Here is a 24,169-nt window from a genome sequence, read left to right as displayed (position 1 = left end):
TCCGGAATGAATCGCGATTTTGAGGGCCTTACCATGCCCGAAAACTCACGAAACTTTGCACACACCTCAGAAGTGGCGAAAATTTACGTTTGTTATGGGTTTTGGAAATGGGCGTGGCAAAATGACTCGACAGCGCCACCTAGAAAAATTAACCGGACAAGCCCCCGATCCACGAATCACGCACATGCAAGAAAATCGGCACACACCTCAAACATGCCAAAACATACGAAAAAGTCTCTTGGAGCCATATCTCAAACCCAACAGGAAGTCGGATATTTTTAACTTCCTGCGGCGAAAAAGTGGCGTTTTTGCCATTTCCAGGCGTTGTATTTTAACGAACTCCTCCTAGGGATTTTATCCGATCGACACCAAAATTGGGTTTTGTCATCTAAAGGCCTTGGCGATGTTAAATTGCGAAGCTTTAGAGTTTTCGTCGATGGGCGTGTCCATGGCGGCCTCGCAAACTTTGACGATTCGCCACAAAACAGGAAGTCGTTATAACTCAGGCATGTATTATCCGATCTGCCTCAAAATTCGCACGTTTGAAAAGGGTCCTGACCTGAACACGTTTACATGCCGATATCCAGATACAGTTATAGCGCCACCTACTGGCCACAGGAAATGACATGTTTTACACTGTAACAAACTCCTCCTACAAATTTTTTCGTATCAGCACCAAATTTGGGTGGTGTCATCTGAACGCTCTAGCGATGATATATTGTAAAGATCTAGAGTTTTCGGAGAGGGGCGTGTCCGTGGCGGCATGACAAACCTCAACGCTTCGCCTTGGAACAGGAAGTCCTCATAACTCAACCACACAAAGTCTGATCAGCCTGAAACTTCATATGGTTGATAAAAGTCCTCCCCTGAACACATCCACATAACAATATTGAAGTGGGCGTGGCAAAACAACTCGACAGCGCCACCTAGAAAAATTAAACGGACAAGCCCCTGATCTACGAATCACGCACATGCACAAAAATTAGCACACACCTCAAACATGACAAAACATACGAAAAAGTCTCTTGGAGCCATATCTCAAACCCAACAGGAAGTCGGATATTTTTAACTTCCTGCTGCAAATAAGTGGCATTTTTGCCATTTTCAAGCGTTGTATCTTAACAAACTCCTCCTAGGGATTTTATGCTATCGACACCAAAATTGGGTTTTGTCTTCTAAAGGCCTTGGCGATGTTAAATTGCGGAGCTTTATAGTTTTTGTCGATGGGCGTGTCCGTGGCGGCCTCGCAAACTTTGACGATTCGCCACAAAACCGGAAGTCATTATAACTTAGGCAAGCATTATCCGATCTGCCTCAAAATTCACATGTTTAATATGAGTCCTGACCAGAACACGTTTACATGCCAATATCCAGATACAGTTATAGCGCCACCTGCTGGCCACAGGAAATGTCATGATTTACAGAGTAATAAACTCCTCCCACAAATTTTATCGTATCAGCACCAAATTTGGTGGGTTGTTATCTGAAAGCTTAAGTGATGACATATTGTCAAGATCTAGAGTTTTTGCAGAGGGGCATGTCCGTGGTGGCATGACAAACCTCAACGCTTCGCCGTGGAACAGGAAGTCCTTATATCTCAACCACACAAAGTCATATCAGCCTGAAACTTCACATGGTTCATAAAAGTCCTCCTCTGAACACATCCCCAAAACAGTAATGAGTCAGTCATAGCGCCACCTGCTGGCAGAAGGTAGATAGGCTTATAACTCAGCCAAACAACATCCGATCTGCCTGAAACTTCACATGGTTGATTAAATTCCATTACTGAAGGCATCTACATGCCAATCTTAAGTCACAGTTATAGCGCCACCTGCTGGCAGATGGTAGTTTGCATTATAACTCAACCACACAAAGTCCGATCTGCCTGAAAGTTCACATGGTTGATAAAAGTCCTCCCCTGAACACATCTACATAACAACATTGAGTCTGTCGTAGCGCCACCTGCTGACAAAAGGCAGTTTGGCTTATAACTCAGCTAAACAATGTTCGATCTGCCTGAAACTTCACATGGTTGATAAGATTTCTCTCCTGGTGACATCTACATGCCAATATTGAGTCACAGTCATAGCGCCACCTGCTGAGAGGAGGAGGTTTGGCATAAATCGGTGATTTTCTCAGATTTTTTAAATATATCGGCTTAAATTATTACTGTTCGCTGTTCTCTGTCATCCTGAGTCCTGAGGCCACCGGGCGGCGGTGAGCCCGGGTGCGAGGTCCCTATCATCGCTGCTTGCAGCTTTAATTTGTTTTATTTCTGCTAGAATGAAAGCAGTTTTTAATTTTTAAAAAAACATTTTTGGGACAAAATTATTAGCAATTATAAGCATTTTTTTTGTGATAGTCTACAAAACAAACCATCGTAATACAATAACTTGCCTAATTACCCTGACCTACCTAGTTCACCCTATTAACCTAGTTAAGCCTTTAAATGTCACTTTAAGCTGTATAGCAGTGTCTTGAAAATTATCAAGTAAAATATTATTTACTGTCATCATGGCAAAGATAAAATAAATCTTTTATTAGAAATAAGTTTTTAAAACTATTATGCTTAGAAATGTGCTGAAACAATCTTCCCTCCATTAAACAGAAATTGGGGGAAAAAATAAACAGGGGCACTAATAATTCAGGGGGGCTAATATTTCTGACTTCAACTGTGTGTGTGTGTATATATATATATATATATATATATATATATATATATATACACACACACACACACACACACACACACACACACACACACACACACACCTATATATATACACACCTATATATATATTATATTATATATGAATATATTTCCTATTTTAGTGGTAACGTATGTATTACTACGTTGTTTTATAAACAAAAAATGTAAATAAAATACAATGCATATATTTGTATGTAGTAATATGAACAAATTTAACCTTATTGTCATGTAATACCAATATATTCAATTAAAAAATATTATATTGTTATATATTCTTTTGATGGGCGAAGCAGTGGCGCAGGTAGTGCAGTCGCCTCACAGCAAGAAGGTCGCTGGGTCGAACCTCAGCTCAGTTGGCGTTTCTGTGTGGAGTTTGCATGCTCTCCCTGCATTTGCGTGGGTTTCTTCCAGGTGCTCCAGTTTCCCCCACAGTCCAAAGACATGCGGTACAGGTGAATTGAGTAGGCTAAATTGTCCGTAGTGTATGTGTGTGTGTGGATGTTTCCCATAGTTGGGTTGCAGCTGGAAGTGCATCTGCTGCCCGGATTAATAAAGGGACTAAGTCGACAAGAAAATGAATGAATGAATGACTGAATGAATGAATGAATGAATATATTCTTTTGTTTTCATGGATAATAACTCTGCAAGCACAGTATGTCAACACGTACCCCAACATCATGAGGACAATGGATTTTATCTGGAAGTAAAAATAGGATTGACTTCAGAACCCAACATCAGGCCAAAGTCAATGTCCAATGTCCAACCTAAAATCAACCAAATATCAACGTCAAATCATGTCACACCTTGAAGTTGTGTGGACGTTACCACCATGACAACTATCGGACGTTGGATTTTGCTCACTTTCCAACACAACCTAAAATCAACCAAATGTCAACGTAATTTGACACTGTTATTGGATATCAAAGAAATGTCTTTAGACGCTGGCTAGACATTGAATTTTGGTCATCTGATGTCACAACCTAAATCTAACATAATATTAACGTATTATGATGTTGTGTGTCTGCTGGGAACAATAATAACAATTTAGGTATCACGTTGCAATACGTTTAAATGGGTTCACATTATAAACTACATCAGTTACCATAAACCAACAATGCTTTTATTAATCTTAGTTCACTTTATTCCTGACATGTATTAATAAATTATTAGGAATTAGAAATGGCATGGCTTTATATTCATATTTGTGTTTAATACTTACATTTTAATAATCGTATTACAACGCCTTACTAATCATATGATATTAAATGTCTTCATACAGTAATCTCCTTCCTACAGTATATCCAGTAGATTGTCTCCAGGAATGTTTAGCTTTACACATCGGATGCTCACATGATCTAGTGTTTTGTAGCCTCCTTGAGTAATTACGCTGCCTTTCCTTATTATCCCAGTCGCTGATAATTCGCAAGTGAATCTAACATTTGTGCCGGAGATGAGCTGCTGACCCTGACTTGATCTCACAGGTGTCCTGACTCTCTGCACCATATGGCCGCCCTTAGCCATGTTCTTCTGCCACTGTACTGCCACCCAGACCTTTCCATCAACATGATTAATGACCTTGTCTGTCTAATGGGAGTTTTGTTTCACGCGTCCTTTCCCTTTCCCCTTTCCCTCTTTCTCCTGTTCTTCATTCAGATGGATCCTGTTCAGAAGGCAGTGATCAACCACACCTTTGGAGTCCCATTGGTGAAGACCAAACGGCCAATCATTTCCTGCAATGTCTGCCAGATCCGCTTCAACTCTGAGGTGAGACTGACTTCACTCATGTTGTCTTTGGTGTTCTGTGATGCAGTCGTACTGTATTTACAATTCTTCAAGCGGGTTTTAGATGTAAAATGAGTGTTGTGTTTACGCTGAACTCACTGCTTTCTAGTCCGGAAATAGCCAATGGCGAATCCTCTTTGAAGTGCTGTATCCGCAAAGCATGTCAGAGCTGAAGCTTACAGCATTAAGTATGTCTTTCTCTCTACGATTAAAAGGGAAAACTCACTGTACAAAATCTGAGTTGTAGCTTTAAATAAAAAAATTTTATCTTATGAAGGTATTTTTATAATAAACTCAAAGTTGTTTTGTTCAAAGTGTATTTGCCAAAACCTCTGACATTTATAAAAGATATCTATACGAATTGACCAGTTTTGGTCTATTGAAAAGCCATAATTGTTTCATAAGATGAACAGATCAAACTTTTATTGGCATACAAACATCAATCAGCAATGCCTACAGCATTTAGACTCTTTGCTCTGCCAATTCAAGTATTCATTCAATCTTTACGTTAGCCGTGAGTGATAACAATTCAGTAATCTGGAGCTGCTTTTCTCAACCACAATTCTGTCTTATTTTTCCTATTTTACTTTTTTTTTTGTGTGTCTAAAAAAAAAAAAAAAAGAACATGAATGGCTGAATATGCTTGAATAAATTGTCATTTTATGCTCTAAATAGCATTTTATTTTAAATTTATGAAATCAGAACAGAATAAAAAAAAAGATTCTTTACAAAAATGTAACAATAAACCATAAATTCGGACATATAAATATATATTATATTAAATTGGGTGCCCAAATGGTTTATTCTTCTGTGACAAATCTGCTAGGTTAGCAAAGCAAAGCAAAATAAACTGCTATTGTGGGAAACATCTGGTTATTTAAAGAATCAAATCCTTACATTTGCATTTAAACATTTATCTTTATTTGATCTACTTCTAGAATTTAGATTGCATAAAAGTTTGATTCATAAATTTTTTTTAATTTTGCAACAGGTATTTTTAAATTTATGCCACTCCTCCAGTTCTGTTGTATCCACAAACAGTGATTGACTATTACACAGATTCTATAGATGAAACCATTTTATTTATATGGGTTATATTTAGGGCCAGACAGAATCTGCAGACATTTTTTTTGCTATTTCTGCTGAGAATTTTGTAAAAAAAATAAATAAATAAAAAATTGATTTATGTGGAGATATTTTGGGAGTATCGTAAACAAAAAATAAAAAATAATAATAACTTTTTAACTTTTATTTTATAATGCAAATCCAATTAAATCCAGATTCACTTAGTCTCTTATATAATACATCTACTAAAAGACATTAAGACAATAACAGAAAATATTACTTAAACTATTATAAATAAATCATAAGAACATTTTTATATTAGTCAATAATATTAATAACTGAATACATATAAATGTACAAACATTTACACCAAGCAGCAACCTCTTCGCTCTCTCTCGTGAAGCCAATACAGAAGTAACTGAGACTGCAATTCATCGACTCTCCTTTGGGGGCTGGCTCTAGGAAGTCCAGATGTTCACTGACTCCAATGCAAAATTGGCCAATTTTACAGCTGTTAAAAACATGTTTACAGCCTGGTGCAAAAGATGGGTTTGGTTAATATAGCTAATATTACCCTTCATGACAACTGTAAGAGGGGTGAATTTTTTTTTAATAACTCATCCATTTCGTTTATATTAAGTTATATTAAGTGTGCAAAATTAAGGGCGGGGCCACTTGAGTGACAGCTAGGCCTCGCTGGTCACCTCAGCTGATTAGGCACTGAGCTCGGCATATGCATAGTATTTTTGTTTTCTTTTAAGTGGATTTACACCGTCAATTGCCTTTTGGAATTATTTCCAACAATTGTCAGAAAATATGGCATGCTGTGTGCACTTTATTGTGCTCACAAACCATTCAAGTTGTATCCATTTACCAGGTGAGTGAAATTATATACCTTATCTATAAATGTATTTGTTGCATTTAAGATAATTCATCATTTATAATTTTCTTTAGACCAGTAATGCACTCCAGAATATGAAAGATTGATTAGCTGCAGGCGATAGAACAGTCATCTGAAGCATACAGTATTATGCCTGGATTTCATAATTAGCCTTGCATTTACTAATACAGACTACATTTGAAAGGTTTGGAAGTCATTCACATTTTTCTCCTGTAAAACGCCATAAAACAATGCTTAGTGGCTCAATGTATTACAACAGTGCCAGCAGGCGTCTGTAGCTCCGCTTATGCTCCGCCTCTTTGCCCTTGTTTGGTATCACCCAGTCAGTCTGATGACACGTGAACAAAATGGCAATGGTTAGCCACGCCTACTTGTAGCTTCATTTGCACTCTTCAGAAACCTATGGGTGACGTCATGGATAATACGTCTATATGTTTTGCAGTCTATGGTTTAAACAAATAAATAGACTTAATGATGAGCTAAAAATCTGCAGATATCTGCGAATTTCTGCGCATGTAGATTCTGTGTGGGCCTAGTTATATTTCTATTACTTTATAAATATTTTGAAGCTCAAGAGTTTTGCATGAACAGACTTTCAGTGTAGAGACTGAAATCTCTCAATTCCCCTCTAAAAATATCTTAAGATGTATCTTCTGTTCTTCAGTTGAACAAACTTCTTATAAGCTTTAAACAATATGTACTAATTTGGGGATGAACTGACCATTTAAAATATTATTTCCAGCAGGTAGAAAAAAAAAACAAAATGTTCAACTTTTCCATTTCAGACAAACCACAGTCATTACTGCCTGATCCATATCATGCATTTCAACGTTCCAATATTCCTTGCGCATCAATGAAAGCAATTATTTTATTTGTTTATGCACCAAATTGCTGCTACGCTTGTTGGGGTGAAATGTGAAGCCTGAAATATTTTAGGCTGAATTCAGTTGCAGCTGTGGCAGCCATTGTGACATGTGAGATCCATAACAGTGCAGGACCTGGGAGTGCCTCACTGGCCTGCGCTATTTTTACAGACGAGAACTGTAATCATGGGCAGAAAGTGGCTTTCTTGGTGTGCGCCTGCAATCTCTGGCCTCCAGCGGAGCAGATGTATGGCCTGCTTTAAACCGCATCCACGAACAAGAAAAGACAGGGAGAAGACAGAGAGGACAAGCCTGCCTGTGGAGACTTGCAAAATTAGCTGTTAGCCCGGGTCGCTTTTAATGATTTATGGGAAGAGAATTTGAGACAACTCAGCAGTTCTGTGAAACAACTGGACTTAAGAGTTGTAATGAGTTACCTGGGAGGTGCTATTTCACTGAGGTCAAGATTAGATTGAAGTTATGATGTCCAGTTGTTTCTTTGTTTTGGTTGACAGTAAATTTCCTAGACGGTTGTTAGTTCAGCTATAAATCCTGTATCTCAAAGTGCCATCCAAAGATTTTAGTTTACAACCGAGTTCACGACCCTCAAGTCAGATGAGCTCCACACATACAAGTGTGCTTGTAAATAATAATGTGTGCTGTTCAATAAACCTTAAGCCCTTGACTGCTGATTGGACGTCTCTGACACATGCAGCTGTCTTGGTTTGTTAAAGATATCCGTATAATTTCAACACCCATTTTTTACAAGTCTCCCTACTTGCTGTCACTGCATTTAACCACTCACACATACATAACCACGTGGCACTTTCCACAAATAGAGTATGGCATGAGGCATTAAAGAAACATATTTCTAGGTAACAACTTTAAATAATAAGCTGACAAAAACTGTACAAATTATGTATGCAGAACCATTTTTTTATATTTATATTGATATTTTTAAACACCTCTGAAGACTAAATTATTAGCACTACTGTGAATGTTCTATTATTTGTTAAATTCATCCAAAGTGACGTTTTCACTGTATTTCCTTTAATATTTTGTCTTGTGGAGAAAGTCTTATTTCGTATAGTTTGGCTGGAATATAAGATAACTACGAACAAACCAATTTTATCAAATTACTTGCCTAACTAAACCAACTTGCCAGGTACTTTAAAAAAGTAGCTAAGCCTTCAAATTTCACTTTAAGCTAAATACTACTGCCCTGCAAAATAACTAGTAAAATATTGAACTGTCATCATGCCAGACAATTTAAATTAGTTACTATAAACAAGTTATTATAACTATTGTGTTTATAAATGTATTGAAAAAAATCTTCCCTTACCGGCCACTTTATTAGGTACACCTGTCTAACTACTTGTTAATGCAAATTTCTAATCAGCCAATCACATGGCAGCAACTTAACGCATTTAGGCATGTAGACACGGTCAAGACGATCTGCTGCAGTTTAAACCGAGCACCAGAATGGGGAGGAAATGTGATGTAAATAAACGTGGCATGGTTGTTACTGTCACACGGGCAGATCACGGGCGGATTTTCACGCACAACCATCACTAGGGTTTTATAGAGAATGCTCTGAAAAAAAGAAAATTTCAAGTGAGCAGCAGTCCAGTGGGCGCAAATGCCTTGTTGATGCGAGAGGTCAGAGGAGAATGGCCAGACTGGTTCGAGCTGATAGAAAGAAAACAGTAACTCAAATATCCACTCGTACAACCAAAGTGTGCAGAAGAGGATCGCTGAACACACAACATGTCCAACCATAAGGCGGATGGGCTACAGCAGCAGCAGATTACACCAGGTGCCATTGCTGTCAGCTAAGAACAGGAAACTGAGACTACAATTCACAAAGGCTCACAAAAATTGGACAACTGGAGATTACAACAACGTTGCCTGGTCTGATGATTCTGGTGGTGGTGTAATGGTGTGGTGGATATTTTCTTGGCACACTTTGAGTCCATATGTAACAATTAAGCATCATGTCAATGCCACAGCCTACCTGAGTATTGTTGCAGACCATGTCCATCCGTTTGTTACCACAGTGTGCCTATTTTCTGATGGCTACCTCGAGCAGGATAAAGTGCCATCTCATAAAGCGTGAATCATCTCAGACTGGTTTCTTCAACATGAAAATGAGTTCCTGTACTAAATTGGCAGTCACCAGAGCTCAATCCAATAGAGCACACTTGGGATGTGGTGAAACAAGAGATTCACCTCATGGATGTGCGGCCCACAAATCTGCAGCAACTGCGCGATGCTATCATGTCAAAATGGACCAAAACCTATTTCCAGTACCTTGTTAAATCTATGCCACAAAGGATTAAAGCAGTTCTGAAGGCAAAAGTGGGTCTAACTCGGTATTGGTAAGATGTACCTATCAAAGTGGCCGATGAGTGTATTAATATTCCAGATTTTTTTTTTAATTATAATTACATTTTCCCAAGATGGCTATGTTTTTACAGGCAACATGACAATGTCATAACAAGTAAAAATTATGACAATGTTTCAGGGTTATTTCTCACAACATGAAAACATGTTGTTTGTGCTTTGAATATCTCTATCTGTGGAAAGTGTCACATACACACACACTCAGCCCACGCATTGTATAATCAGTCCAAACAATTTAAACCCTCATTTATTTTTAAAGTTGTCAGACATTGAGTGCCCACAGCTCAAAATCAGTAGCGAGCAAAAGACGGACAGATCAAAAGCACAGACATCAAAGAACCTCAACTTCTGATGTTTTATTAGAAATTGTGCTGCGTCTTTCATGCATTGTTGGACTGGAAATTTTTAAGCTACGTTATAGGAGATTAAATTATACAATGCCACATTTCATTAAACAGATACACACAGCAACGAGTCTACATTTTGATCCTCTGCTATATGCTGAATGAAGCAGCGCATTTGTTCCTTGAAAACAACTATTCCCTCGCCTCTTTCCCATCATCATTTCACGCTCCATTATGGATTCATGGATTCCGAACCCCCGGTGCCGATATCTGAGGACATTTGTAGTGAAAAAAGCAGACTATTGGCTGCTACTGAGTGCTATCTGATGCATTCATCAAACCCAGGGCTCAGACTTGTGTTATGCTGTGCTGCCAGTGTCCCTCTGTCCCTTTTGCTCTAGCGCAAGATGGAGGTATAACCTTGCCGCGCTGCAGAAGTGATGTCACCGTATTGTGTCACTGTTGCTGCAGGATAGGGTTGAATGAGCTTCCCTCCCCCTGCTGGAGCTGCAGTGGCCCGTCGATATCGCACAGTTTCCGTCATTCATTCACTGGGCCAAATTAACCTTCATGTGCATCTTGAGGTTCGGGAATAACCACAGCTGTCAGTCCTCCCTTTGCAGCTATCCCTTTCCCATTTTGTTGTGGTAATTGCTTTTATGTTGGCGTATGTTGCGTTGCACACTGTTCGCATGTGGTTCGATGAGACAATCTGGTCTGTGTCCTGATTTGTCCTTGGAAAAGTTCTTGCTTTTTCCATCCTCGTGCTTACAATAATTCATCTTGCGCTCTCAAAACTCGAAACACTGTGCCATCTGGGTAGGAACTTGTCTCATTTCCTTATTCTATAGATGGTGCTTCTTTCATATGAGGTCTTCATTCTCATTGGCACGTCATGGATTTGGCTTGGGGCTTGATTTGTATTCATATCTAATGGCTGAGGTATTCTTCACACATAATGTATGCCCTCTCATGTAACTTGCTTCATTAAGAAAGCATTCAGTGATCATTTCAGTGAATGGATTCTGAATGTGGGTTCAGAGAGTTCAGAAATGAAAATTGGGCTTGTATTGCTAATAATCTTCCACATATCTCGTTGAATTTGCTGGAATAACTGGCTGTAAAAGCTTAGCTACAAACTGGCAGTTCAAAATAGGAATGTTTCTGAAGGGTGATAGTGTGATTTTATCAGAATTCTTTTATATAGTAGAACCACATGAAACTCAATTTCATTAGCTACAGTATGTTTCCATCCATCTATATTTATGCACATTTTAGATACACAAATAAAAAAACGGTTGATGGAAGTGTTAAGATGCGAATAAGGTTTGAAAATGCACATAAAAACGCGTATTCGCATACCTTAGTAGGATAAACTTTTTATTCGATAGGAAAAGATGTGCATAAACTTTGATGGAAACACTTTTACCAAACAAATTCCAATATGTGCAATAAAAAGCTCATGTGATTTTGTTATAAGATATCATGTGATGATAAAAATATGTGCGAATGGCAAACATTGTAAAACATCAGAAACGTTGTTTTGGTCATTCTTAAAAGCTTTAACTGTTTCAATATTAGTGTTATGATATTATTAACAACCTCAGAAATTAAGACAATCTATGCTCCTTATCTCACGCCTTCAAACGGCACCACATGTTCATCGCATGTCAACATTTGTCTTCTGAGCCGCAAGTCACTTATTAAATGAAGAAAAGATTCATGCAGCTTCTCCTCCTGCAGCAAATTTAGTTTTTACTCTTGAAATTTGTCGCTAGTTAATCATGAAGTGACTATCTTTGTTTCTCATTGGATGGAAACACTGCTTTATTCGCAAGTTTTTTAATGCAATATTCTAGGTTTGTGCATATGTTTAATTCACATATTTGGATGGAAACATAGCTATTAACTGCTCAAATGTTTGTTCTCCACCAATGCAGAAATACTTGACAAAGAATTGTACTACTATTTAGAGACACAGCTGTGCTAATACAATAAAATATGAACCGTGTAGTATTGTAACGTAACAAAATTTATGAAAATTTATATTTTGTGTATCAAAATAAAAAAAGTGCAACCTATTAGTAACTCCAGAACTAATAACCATTATTAGGCTGTTCTGTTTAGCTAATCAACAATGTGAAGCACAATTATTGCTGTCAGATTCCTTTTTCATAGGTCTTAGATCTATTGGCAAAAGTACACACATTTCAAGTCAAGTCGTGCTTTGTTGTTATTCCACTACACGTGTGGACATACAGAGGAGCGAAATGTCGTGTTTCGCAGAACCACAGTGCTGGGTATACTGGATGAGCTTTTTTTTTTAAACCTATGCATAACTAACATCTAATTTAAGATACTTAACTACACACATAAGACAGGCTATACAAGCACTTTTACATGAAACTGAACAATGTTGTGCAGGGTATAGTGCAAAACAGCTATTTAAGATTGAAGCAAGCAGTGCATCATGATTGTGGTACATTTATAGTAAACCTGGCTTTCATTATTGAGTTATTGTAAGATGGAGTTTAGATAAAGTGTCATATAAAAAGAGGAGTGTTTCTACGGGTGGTTAGTCAAGCCCACTCACCTGAATGAAGCACAATTTGAAAGGCAAAAGAGACATGGAGTGATTAAGAAAGTGTCTATAGTGCAAATGTGCAACCTGGTGCAAGAGAGACCTACAGTATCAATCAACAAATCCTTGTTAAAGCAACTGCCTCCCATACAAAGAATTGCCGGTTCGATTCCAGCTCAGCGCGCGCTGTGTGGTGTAGGACCGGCAGGATTGCATTAGTGCCATGGCTCAGATGGGAGTGAGGTTTAAGGGGGTGAGTGTAGCAGAGGCCAGCTAGTGAAGTGCTGTGCAGGTAAACCTCACTCCTCTGACCTCTAAAGGTGCTCTAGTGACAGACCCTAGAGGACATGGTCTTTAGCCTCCTTGTTAGAGCAACCGACTACCAAACAAAGAATCGCTGTTTTGATTCCAGCTCAGAGTAGGTTGGGTAGCATACAACCAGTGGTATTACATATGATTGCACTAAAGAAACTAAAAATAGTTATAGAAATGCTTAAAAGTTGTGTGTTTGTTTGAGCTTCCTTTTAGCTTATTTACAGGTGGTGTTAGATTGTAAAGAATGGCAGCAACATGGCTGATTCCCAAAAGTTTGGAGTTGAACATCCCTAGTTGTGTGTAAATGCACTTTTAAATAAATATTTTAGATATACAAAGTCCTTCCAAGTACTATTATAATTGTTAGTGGAACTGAAATCGTAAAGAGGAATTGGAACTAGCGCAGAACCTGTCAAATTCCTTATGATTCCCCTCCCTAGTCACAGACTGTTCAGAAAAAAAAACTTGGACACTTCAGTATTGACATCCCTGTAACTTATGTTTGTGATTACCGTCCTAGACTGTTTGAGTCTGTTGCGTGCACATGGCAATTGTGCACTGTTTCTCATTTGTTCTTGGATTTGTATTCTTTTTTTCTGCATTTATCACTGCCAGTTTGACATTTTTTGCATGTCAGTCTGACCTACACCTGGTCTTCAACTCCACATCCTCCAAGATTTCATCTAATTTCCGCCTGAACGACATCACTTTCTTATCCTCTTTCCTCCTTATTTCCAAAGATCTCTGCTCCTTTAGTGCTTCTTTCCCCACATCCTCCTCGGTTTCCTGTGTGCTTTAGACAGGCAGCTTCTTCAAACCCCTGAAGGCTTCGATTACAGACCACCAGCTATATAAGGCTCTGTCATCACCAATTACAGCCCACAACAGACAGGAGGGGCAAACCAAATGCTGTCAAGTGTGCCCGAACTGTCTCAGAGGCCCAGTCCTGGCTGTCTTAATCTCTAGCATTCCCATGAGTGTCCTCTCCACTTCTAATGTGGTGATGGTCTGAGCCCTGGATGACACTCTGGTATGAGACTCTTGGTTCTGCTCCCAGTGTCTGCAGCAACTGTTGTCAACTCATTCTCAGTTTCACACAGCAGATAATCCGCCCACTTAATAATCATCATGTTTGTCCTGATGGGACACACTGTGTTTTGGGAAGCCGCTGCTAGGTGATCTGTTTGAAGCGACGCTCCCCTGTAACGAGGATGGAGTCCACATGTGACAGTATTTCTGGAAATATCTCACAGTGTGTTCCTGCTGAGGTTGAGTCAGTGTGATCGATGAGAGGACTAGACTGAGGCACAGCAGAGAAGTGGAACTGTTTATGCAGATTAGAGCTTCATTATAGTCAACTGTTTTGTATTTCCTTTGGTTGTGTGCTGTTTATGCAGTGACCGCTCAGGGAGCTAAACATATCCTTTCACTTAACCATGGTCTTATTTTGAGTTGTGTGCATTTGTTTCTTCTTATACACACAGGCAGTGTTTTTAAATGAAACCATGGAAACTTGCCTTATGGTTAGAGAGATGGACTTAATGAGAAGGTTGCAGGTTCGAATACCAGCACTGACAGGGATTGTGGGTGGGAGTAAATAATCTTACCACCCTCAATCCCCGTATATACTAAGTGAAGTTTATTTATAAACTAATTTCAAGAGGATCATGTGCTTATGATTGCTTGCAGCTAGTCCCACATGATCCAATTTATGATTCACCAATCAGACGATTCCCAAACCACTATAAATACCCTAAATTCCATATAACAGCCATCTTCCGTTTGGAGAATTCCCCTTCCACCCTTACTCCTCCTTTCCTAGATGGGTGACTTGCCCATGGGTTTCCCCTGGGTTCCCCGGTTTCCTCCCACCATCCAAAACCATGCAACTTAAGTTAATTGACTAATCCAAATCAGCACCATGGACATGCACATAGCAAGTAGTTATCTCTTAGGAGCAATCACTATCTGTTCAATAGCTACTACAGCAGGGGAGTTCTCGAGATCTACCTGAGCTCAAACTCCACCCTCGCCTTGCAAACAAGAGTGAGCCCTGGGCTCGAGGATTTTATGAGCTCAGGGATCTCTCCCAAGACAGCATGCCAAACAAGCAATCAATCATCAGCCAAGTGTGAACTCTTAAATACATTTTAGATTTAAAACACAAGTTTTGCTACGGTAACGCCTTCAGTCCATACTACCCCTGAAAACAGAGCATTTTGAAAGCGCTCAAAAGGCTGTTTTTATTTAAAAATACTCCTGTCAGTGTGGATGGGGGAAAACGATCTGATTGAGCCTTTTCCTTTAATATTAAGTGCATTAAGTTCAGTCTTGCACCCTATCTTTAAGTTTAGACTTCGCAAGTTTGATATGAAAACAAACTCCCGAGGACACGTCAGGTAAATCTTCAAGGAAAAACTGTGTAGGCTACTTTATAACCTTATTCACATCACCCTGGCTATGTTGTTTCAACAATAAAAGGAAAACATAATATAAGGACCTGCCTATTTTCATTTTAATATTAACTTAACTGAAACAAAAAATGTTGAGGCATCATGTAGCTACATATTTATATAACCGTCATCTTTACTGTATGCATATTAATAACAAAACAGAGCCTATAACATAACTGCCTTTCATTTTACCCTCTTTTTTGCTGAATATCAGTTCTAATAATCAATAATGGCCATTATAAAAGTATAACATACAATAAGTTTATACAACATAGGAAATAAAGGCAAACCATCAGTCAATATGCAGAATCAGGTATGTGGTTGCTTAAGTTAATATATTAACTTATATTTGCGCTCAGTCAAAACACGTTACCTGAGAACAAGTAATGGATTCAAAAGACCATTAGATAGAGATTAATTAAATAACACGTTTAACAACTATAGTGAAATCCAGCGGAAGATCCTAAATGAATTGTCCGAAGTGCGCTGCCCTCATCTGGGTAGGTGTGCTCTGAGCACTCGCTGACTGCCTGGAGCTCAGAGTAGCGCATACGCTGCAGCGCATGCTAGAGTGAGTGTGTGGTCATGTGATGTGCATTTTCAGTGGTGTAGTGTGGACAGAGAGTTGTTCAGAAACACTAGGTGAAAGCCAGTGTAGACATGAATAATTTTCATTCTAAGAGGCTGTTTTAAAACTAAAATGTATTAGTGTAAACAGGCCCTCAATACCATGGCTCGGTGAGTCCCTTGAGCAAGACACCGAACCCCCAAATGCTCCACAAGTGCCGCAGCAATGGTTGCTGCCCACTGCCCAGGGTTTGTGTGTTCACTGCTGTGTACACACACTGGGATGGGTTAAATGCAGAGCACAAATTCCAAGTATGGGTCACCGTACTTGGCCACGCCAAGACTTTCCTTTCCTTTATTAATCATAGTTCAACATTTACATAAACTAACTGTGAACAACTTTATTTTCACTAATAAACATTAACAAAGATTAATAAAAACTGTTATAAACAGATTGTTCATCGTTTGTTAATAAATACATAACTAACGCTAACTACCTTATTGTAATTTAGATTTTTTAAATACATTTAAAAAATGTATTTTTTAAAGATTAATTTATTTCTGTTTTATACACAAATTAAATGTTCATTTGCTTTTTTGTTTTACTCTCTTGCTTTATTCTATTTTTTAAGGGGTTATCATTATTACCACATTAAAGGCAGGCATGTACAGTAGATGCAGTCAATGTTCAGGTTCAGGAAATCGATACCATGTGGCATCAGTGTCATGGAACAAACATGCACGTATAAGCCCATTTTTTGACCCCTTCAAACTCCACCTGTTTTAATTGTGTGCATCTCCTTGTGAATTTTCGAACAGGGTTTTAGCAGCATCATCTGTGTGTTTCTTTCAGAGTCAGGCAGAAGCTCATTACAAGGGGAATCGTCATGCTAGAAGAGTCAAGGGCATTGAGACCTCCAAGAGCCGCCCGCAAGAGAATGACAAAACTCCTCCTGGTCCAGTCTCTTCCCCGTCACCTACCGGAGCCTTGCCGACCATCCCAGACACTGACCCCAGCAAAACAGGTGAGAGCTTGAGAATATACTGACTGTAAAACATGCACATCTGGTTTTCTACATTCACACACAGAGGAATAACCGGTGTACACCTGGTATTAATACGTGTTTTTTTATCAATTGTAGACAATCACAAGACAAGTGAGGCAAATTACAGTTTACACCCACCTGATTTGTCCATTTTGGGCAGCATTCTATATATTTTAGCCACTTACAAGTTTATGGGTGCAGATTTGAGCTTTATGTTTTAATCTAATATTGCAAATGTATGCATGAATATAACGAAAGCAATGTATATGCAGCAGCAGGTATAGCACTTTTTTTGTTTGTTGTTTTTTTTTACATTTTTTACATTTCTGGTTAGTTTGCATCTACAACAAGTACTGACATGTGGAATGAGCACTGTCATTTAGATAGTAGGTGGTCTTTTGTGGATATCTGAATGAATATGACCACATTGACCACAACTACCTCTGGAAGTTGACAAGCTCAAAACATGCAAAACTGTTCAGATTGACAAAAAAAAGGAATCTTAAGACCACATGTAAACATGGCCTGCGTTATAAAAAAATGAAGCTCTTAATCATAAAACAATACAGTCTATTCTGCTCACAAATTCTCAAAAGATAAGACTGAACAGCAAGAGCACCCTAAATGACCCCCTGAGTCAAAACTAGAACATAGAGAGCTACAAAAATTCTATTTTCTCCAAGTGTGTGGTCCGACCTCACTCTTCCAGATTCAGCCAAACCCCAATTCCCAACGCTAATGGTCAGGGGTCTTTCAGAGAGCAATTACAGCCCCAATTGTACACTCACAGAAAGAGACAAAGACAACAATCCTTAGTCCCAGCACAAGATTTGAAATAGCCAGTGTATGAAATAGTGCATTCCTTGTTGAAACATCTTGAGGAAGTCTTGGTCAGACCACTAAATGGTGTGACTTTGACGGTCACTGCTTGTTATACAGCTTTAATGGGAAGGCTTTGTTGATGTGTTTATAAAGCTGAGCAGGGTTATTAGGTATTAGAAGCCTATTTGTCTCAGCATCAGAATAAACTTTGGGATTAGAATGGCTGGATGGAGCAAAGGACAAGTAGTGGGTGAGAGATGGTGATGGTGGATATAAAAAAGTTCGGAGGCCTAAGGATTAGCTTGGAGGGCAGAAGGGAAACATCGCAGTTGATCTTGCTTTAATGAGAAGTGATTAAATGTTGGCAGATCGTGATGATGCTGAGATGGATTGGGGTTGCTGGGTTTATGAACTGTCAGAGTGTGGGTGACTCCCTCTTGTGCCTGTTATTCTTCCCCGTACACTTTATTTCTCTGCTCAATGAACATTCCATTCTCCTGTTAATGTCAATGTCCATCTGTGTAAAAGCATCAGGAAGGAGGAGAACCCAACAACTGATTGAGGTTTTATGAGTAGCTTTAAACTGGTGTTTGAATTTCATTTTTAAACTACCACTACGGCAAAGTAAAATCATATTAAAGACATTGATTTAAAGCCTCTTTTAGGTTTTTTTTCTTTAGAGCTTCTCTGCAACTTGGAATTTTAAAATAACTATTTTGAGAACATCTCAAAACTAGAGCCAAGAGGTCATGAAACCAAATAAGTTGTATAGCACAGAATCAGAAATATTTTAAATGAATAAATCAAATGTAGTGTTGTACATATATAGTAAATGTATAATAATGACTAATGTCTGGATACTGTGTTCAAGAAACCTTCTTTTATTAAAGTCTTTTATCAAAGTTGCTGCGTTTACATTCATTTATTTTTACATTGTTTAATTTATAGTATGACCAGATAATTTTCATCCATCTCCCCTCATAATGTTCATTGTCTTTGTAACAGAGGGTGAAAGAGAACAGTATAGCCGTGTCTCTCACTAAGGGATTTGTCTGTCCAGAGAAAACTGTCTATAGTCCTTAGGCCTAGAAAGAATTCCAGCGGGAGAGAGCCAAAACAAACTGGCCATGATCTAAATGTGAAACCAGATACATATGAAAGAATGTCGTTTTCCGTCCAAGCTTGCTCCAGTGACCCCGACCCCTAGTGAGCCTGGTCCTCTCTTATTTGTGTATCCTCACAATCACTTTGTTTTGATGCCTTTCTATAATACTAGTTTCAGAACAGAGCCTTCATTGAGCTGCCAACCCCTAGAGTCCTGACAGCTGCAGTTCCATCTGGACATTGCAATCCCAGCATGTGAAAAGATTGTGTGTGCGAGACTGTACAGTGTAAAGACAATTAGAAAAAGTTCACTGGGCGTGTTTCTCTTCACCTCTGCCTTTTTATCCTCCCTATGCAGTTTAGAGTGAGTTTTAAAGCATGCGACCAGATATTGGGGATGCATCAGGGCTCTGTACTTGGGCCTAATCACTTTATCATACTTGTCTACACTTCTTGCTCAGTGTGTGGTGGGATTTATGTGAAAGCTCAAGAGGAGCATTCCCACGCTTCATGAGAAACACTAGGCCGCATTGGACCTCAGCTGCCGCAGATATAATTTATTGATGATTTTCTTTCACGCATCACTAGAGCCAGCATCTTCGTAGAGGTAGAAAGACAATACTCCAACTCAGTGGAGTCACCTTAACAGTGGTTATAGAGTTTCAGTTGCCTTTTAGATGTTTTCTTGACTACCTTCTCCCAATTATGTGTTTATAATATTATAATATTATATATATAATAATATAATATTATTATAATTATGTGTTTGTGTATATTATATTATATTATATTATATTATATTATATTATATTATATTATATTATATTATATTATATTATATTATATTATATTATATTATATATTAGTTCACCCCATTTTTTAAAATCAACAATGTTTTTAGATCAACAACATTAATCCCCACACAACTGTTCAAACACTAAACTGACTGACAGTTTCAATTTTCTAGAACGTCTAATTTAAGCTGCTTTGACAAAATCTATGTTGTATTTATATATGCTATATAAATAAACATGAATTGAATAAACATCACTCAGAATCACAACATTTTCTGGGGAATAGAAGAAATGGCTGCTGTAGTATAAATTACCTTTGAAAATATATTAAAACAAAAAATATTTCATTTTAATTGTTTTAAAATGTTCACAATAAATTTTTGGAAATAATTTTTTATCATGATTGGTGAAACAATTGAAGAAAATGTACATTTAGTTGCCAAATTATGTGTATTTCATATTTACCCTGTACACCTGGATCTGAACACAAGCAAACGCAAACTATTCGATTTTAGTTTACTCCGAGTGTAGCGTGTTATTGCTTTAAATTAAAAAAAAAAAAAAAAACTCAAATGTTATCATGGATCCAGTGGATTAAAGAAATGACTAGCAATCTTGCTCTGGAGCAGGGGTGTCCATACTAAGTCCTGGAGGGCCGGTGTCCTGCAAATTTTAGCTGCAACTTACCTAAACACCTTTGCAAGGATGTTTCTAGAAAGCCTAGTAAAAGGTTGATTAGCTAGCCCAGGTGTACCTGATTGGGGTTGGAACTCAACTTTGCAGGACACCGGCCCTCCAGGACAGAGTTTGGACATGCCTGCTCTAGAAGAACCGTACATACACTGTTAAAGGAAAATTACAAGCTTTCAAACCCTTGCTAGTGTCTTCTTATATTGTTCAGATGTCTTACATTTTAGCAACAATTAAGAAATTTGTTTAACCAGTAACACTGAAAAGCTGTGATACGCATGATACAAAAATGCACTGAACATTCTTATTCATTATTTGTTATTTTTTTTAATAGTGTACTGTTATTATTTATATTTATGTAGTTTATTTAACTTTTTATTTTTATTTATTTATTTCTATTTTGTTCTGTAGTTCAAACACAACCCAGTAAATTTATTTTGGAAAAAAACTATGTTCACAATAATAAATAAGTGCTGCCTTAATGCACCCTTTGACAGAACTATTCAAACTTGAAATTGAATAATACTTAGATGTATTTTAGCTCTTTTTTTACAAGGAATTTCAGCTGTGGCTTGTTTAATTATAATGTTTGCTTACTCTATATTTTTAGCTTAAAATTTCCTGTTGTAGAGACACTTTTACGGGAGCAAGGGTTTGTTATAAGGCTTGAATGTGGCTAACATGGCCAGTAAAAGCATGGAGATTTGGCAGGATGCACTGGAGGTTTGGCTCTGAACAATCTTAGCTCTCTCAGTTTGTCCCAAAGATCCACTTCTTCACAGTCGCTCTGTTTAATGAAGCCATACGTCTCCAGCAGTCGCATTCTACACATCTGGAGATTGTACAGACTCAGAAGGCTGCACGACACTCATCTGGCCCTCCATATTTCACAGCATAAGTGCCATTAAATTTCTTTCTCTATCTCTGGCAACACGGTTATATTGAACTACAGTGGCAGAATCCCCCCTCTTACATGCAGACTATAAAAAACGATGAGAAACGTTTGGTAAACAGGCCTGCTCTAATGGATGTTGCATCTGGGAAACAGCGGTCTGAGCAGGGTGAATGAATGCACACACAACTCCATAATTAATAAGTCCTAACTCTCATTGGGGCGTCTTGTTTCAGGGCTCATTAATTTTTGATGATAGGCAGGGTAGGACTGGATTAAAGGCCGGCCTCTTTTCTACCTGACCCCTCGATCATCTGATCCACCTGAACAGGTCACAACCAAACCCCTGCTTCACTACGTCACACACCATCTTCTCTGCTATAGCTTACAGGCTGTGAAACTAGAGCAGCTTTAATAACAGGTTTAATTTACTGTCTGGAATCTGAGAGATTGTTGGTGCGGGTTCGGGTTGTGTCTGTAACTAAGCACTCATAATTTTACTGAATGCACAGGCATCATTTACGCTCCCGGTTAATTGATGAAATAAAACACACAGAAGTGATGTAACTAATAAACACAGCACTATGTTGGAAAAATCTAACATTGCAATATTTTTTTTATAAATTGCGATATAAATGCAGATTCACTAGACGTATTCAAAAAATGACTGAATAAAAAATGAAAAAATTTGCTGTTTGTTCAAACTACTGATTTAAACTGAGCTGAAACTACACAATTCTGGAGATTTTTTAGACAACTTAATTGTCAAAAAGTTAAGTCTGTAAAAAGTTAAGCTAATTCCTTCATATATATATTGGGAAGATTCTGTAGGGGAGTGCAAGCATAGACAAGCATAGATAAATTCAATAGGAAAAAAGATGGAAGTCGAAATGTATTCAGGTATGCAGTAACTGAATAATAAAATGCTAAATAATACTGCATAGTCTTTGTTTTTTAAACAATTTAATAAAATTAATTGCTAATAATTTTTCTAAGTTACAAATGGTACAATTTCTTAAACCTGAATGCTTTTAAAAACTCTTACAGTCACAGGCTTCATTATCAATTATAATCAAGCCTCAACATTGCGTATACTGGACTATTATGAATGACCACATTGTGATATCGATGCTGAAACGTTATAGTGTGCAGCCCTAACACAAATATTTTTTCCAAATGGTTAAAATGACCTGTCCATGCTGTTGTGTTATGATAAGGCAACAAATATTATGCTTTATTGGGTTATTTAGATTTTTGTGGAGGTGTGTATGAAGGAAGTTTTTATATTAATTCTAACACAACACCTGTAAAAACAATATGTTTTAGCAAGATTATCAAATCTGCAAGAATATCAATAACTGTATTGTTATTAATATATTATAATGACAACATTGTATATCCTATATGCTGTATTTTATGCCAATACGCTGAGTATTAATACAAATATTATAGAAATTAGTATTACTATTAGGTATTATTATGTTTATAAGGTAAATGCAGCCTTGGTGAGAATACAGTAAGTTCTCGACATTAAATGCAGTATATAATACTTTACACCACAACAACAAAAAAGTTGAGCTTAATTACCAATTCATTAACTACATAAAAAAGACTTTATTAGCACATATTGTTACCAAATTATATTATTCTACATTCTTAATCAAACCCCATATCATTATCTTCTTCTTCTCTAGAATGAATCGCGATTTTGAGGGTCTAAACATGCTTAAAAACTCACAAAACTTTGCACACAGAAGTGGCAAAATGTACGTTTGTTGTAGGTTTTGGAAATGGGTGTGGCAAAATGGCTCGACAGCGCCACCTATGCACATTTGACAAACCTCAGCTAGGTTTCACCCACACATACAAAAATTGGCACACCTATCAAACGTGCCAATACAAAAAAGTATCTTGGAGTGAAGTCCAAAACCCAACAGGAAGTTAGATATTTTTAACTTCCTCTGCAAAAAAAATGTGTAGTTCTTGGTATTTCCAGGAGTTGTATTTTAACAAACTCCTCCTAGGGATTTCATCACATCGATATGCTGAGCATTAATACAAATATCAATATAGAAATTAGTATCACTATTAGGTATAATCATTTTTTGTATTAGGTACATGCAGCCTTGGTAAGAATAAGTTCTTAAATTAAATGAAATGCGGTATATAATCTTTTACACCACAGCAACAAAAAAGTTTAGCTTAACTCTTTAACTTAATTAGCAATTCCTACTATTAACTACTGGCCTATTATCTGCCTATTATTAAGGAAACAACTGTTTATTAGCACATATTTCACATTATCTTATTCTACATTCTTAATACAACCTAAACTATTAACTTAATGACTATAAAAAAGCAGCAAAATGAAGGGCTAAATTGGCTTAAAGTCAGAGTTAAAAGTTTGTTATTAGTGAGAATTGTACTTTCAAATTGAATAGAACAAAAGGAATTTGTGGCATCCCATCCAGCACTTCACCATTTTTATGGAGCCCATGATTCCACTGCCACTGTGTGTTTGCTAAAGTTGCATGTTAAAAGCAGTATTAGACCATAATATTTAGGGTTTCTTTTGGACCTCTGAACCCTGATGAAAATATTTACATCATTACTAGCTATAGTGTTTACAGCATCTGACTCCTTCAGCAGTGGAAGAAAGACGCGAGTTAATTTCGACATTAAATATGAGTCCTCTGAGAGTGCATGTTGTGTAACCGCACTTTGAAATATGCAGAGCAAGAATAAATGGAGGGCAGACGGTCACACATTGCAGCAAACATGGAGGGCATGTCAATGATGGTAGTGGATGGCAAACATCCAGACGATGGAGGATTTTG

General features: G+C 37.7%; 1 protein-coding gene and 1 long non-coding RNA gene across 8 annotated transcripts in view; one reads left to right on the top strand and one right to left on the bottom strand.

Annotated features, from left to right (window-relative positions):
• Positions 1-24,169, bottom strand: part of LOC141380504 (uncharacterized) — a 148,889-nt gene that overhangs the window by 64,511 nt on the left and 60,209 nt on the right. The gene's annotated exons all lie outside the window — the stretch shown is intronic.
• Positions 1-24,169, top strand: part of znf385a (zinc finger protein 385A) — a 142,111-nt gene that overhangs the window by 104,282 nt on the left and 13,660 nt on the right. For all 3 annotated transcript variants that reach the window (XM_087307296.1, XM_087307295.1, XM_087307297.1), the window contains 2 exons: positions 4,364-4,474; positions 16,838-17,009. In XM_087307296.1, the coding sequence (XP_087163422.1) occupies positions 4,364-4,474; positions 16,838-17,009 (283 nt within the window). The remainder of the gene's footprint in view (positions 1-4,363; positions 4,475-16,837; positions 17,010-24,169) is intronic.

This window comes from Danio rerio, chromosome 23 (assembly GCF_052040795.2).
Source record: "Danio rerio strain M-AB ecotype USA chromosome 23, GRCz13ab, whole genome shotgun sequence".
Lineage (NCBI taxonomy): Eukaryota > Metazoa > Chordata > Actinopteri > Cypriniformes > Danionidae > Danio > Danio rerio.
This window is presented reverse-complemented; position numbering and strand designations above follow the sequence as displayed.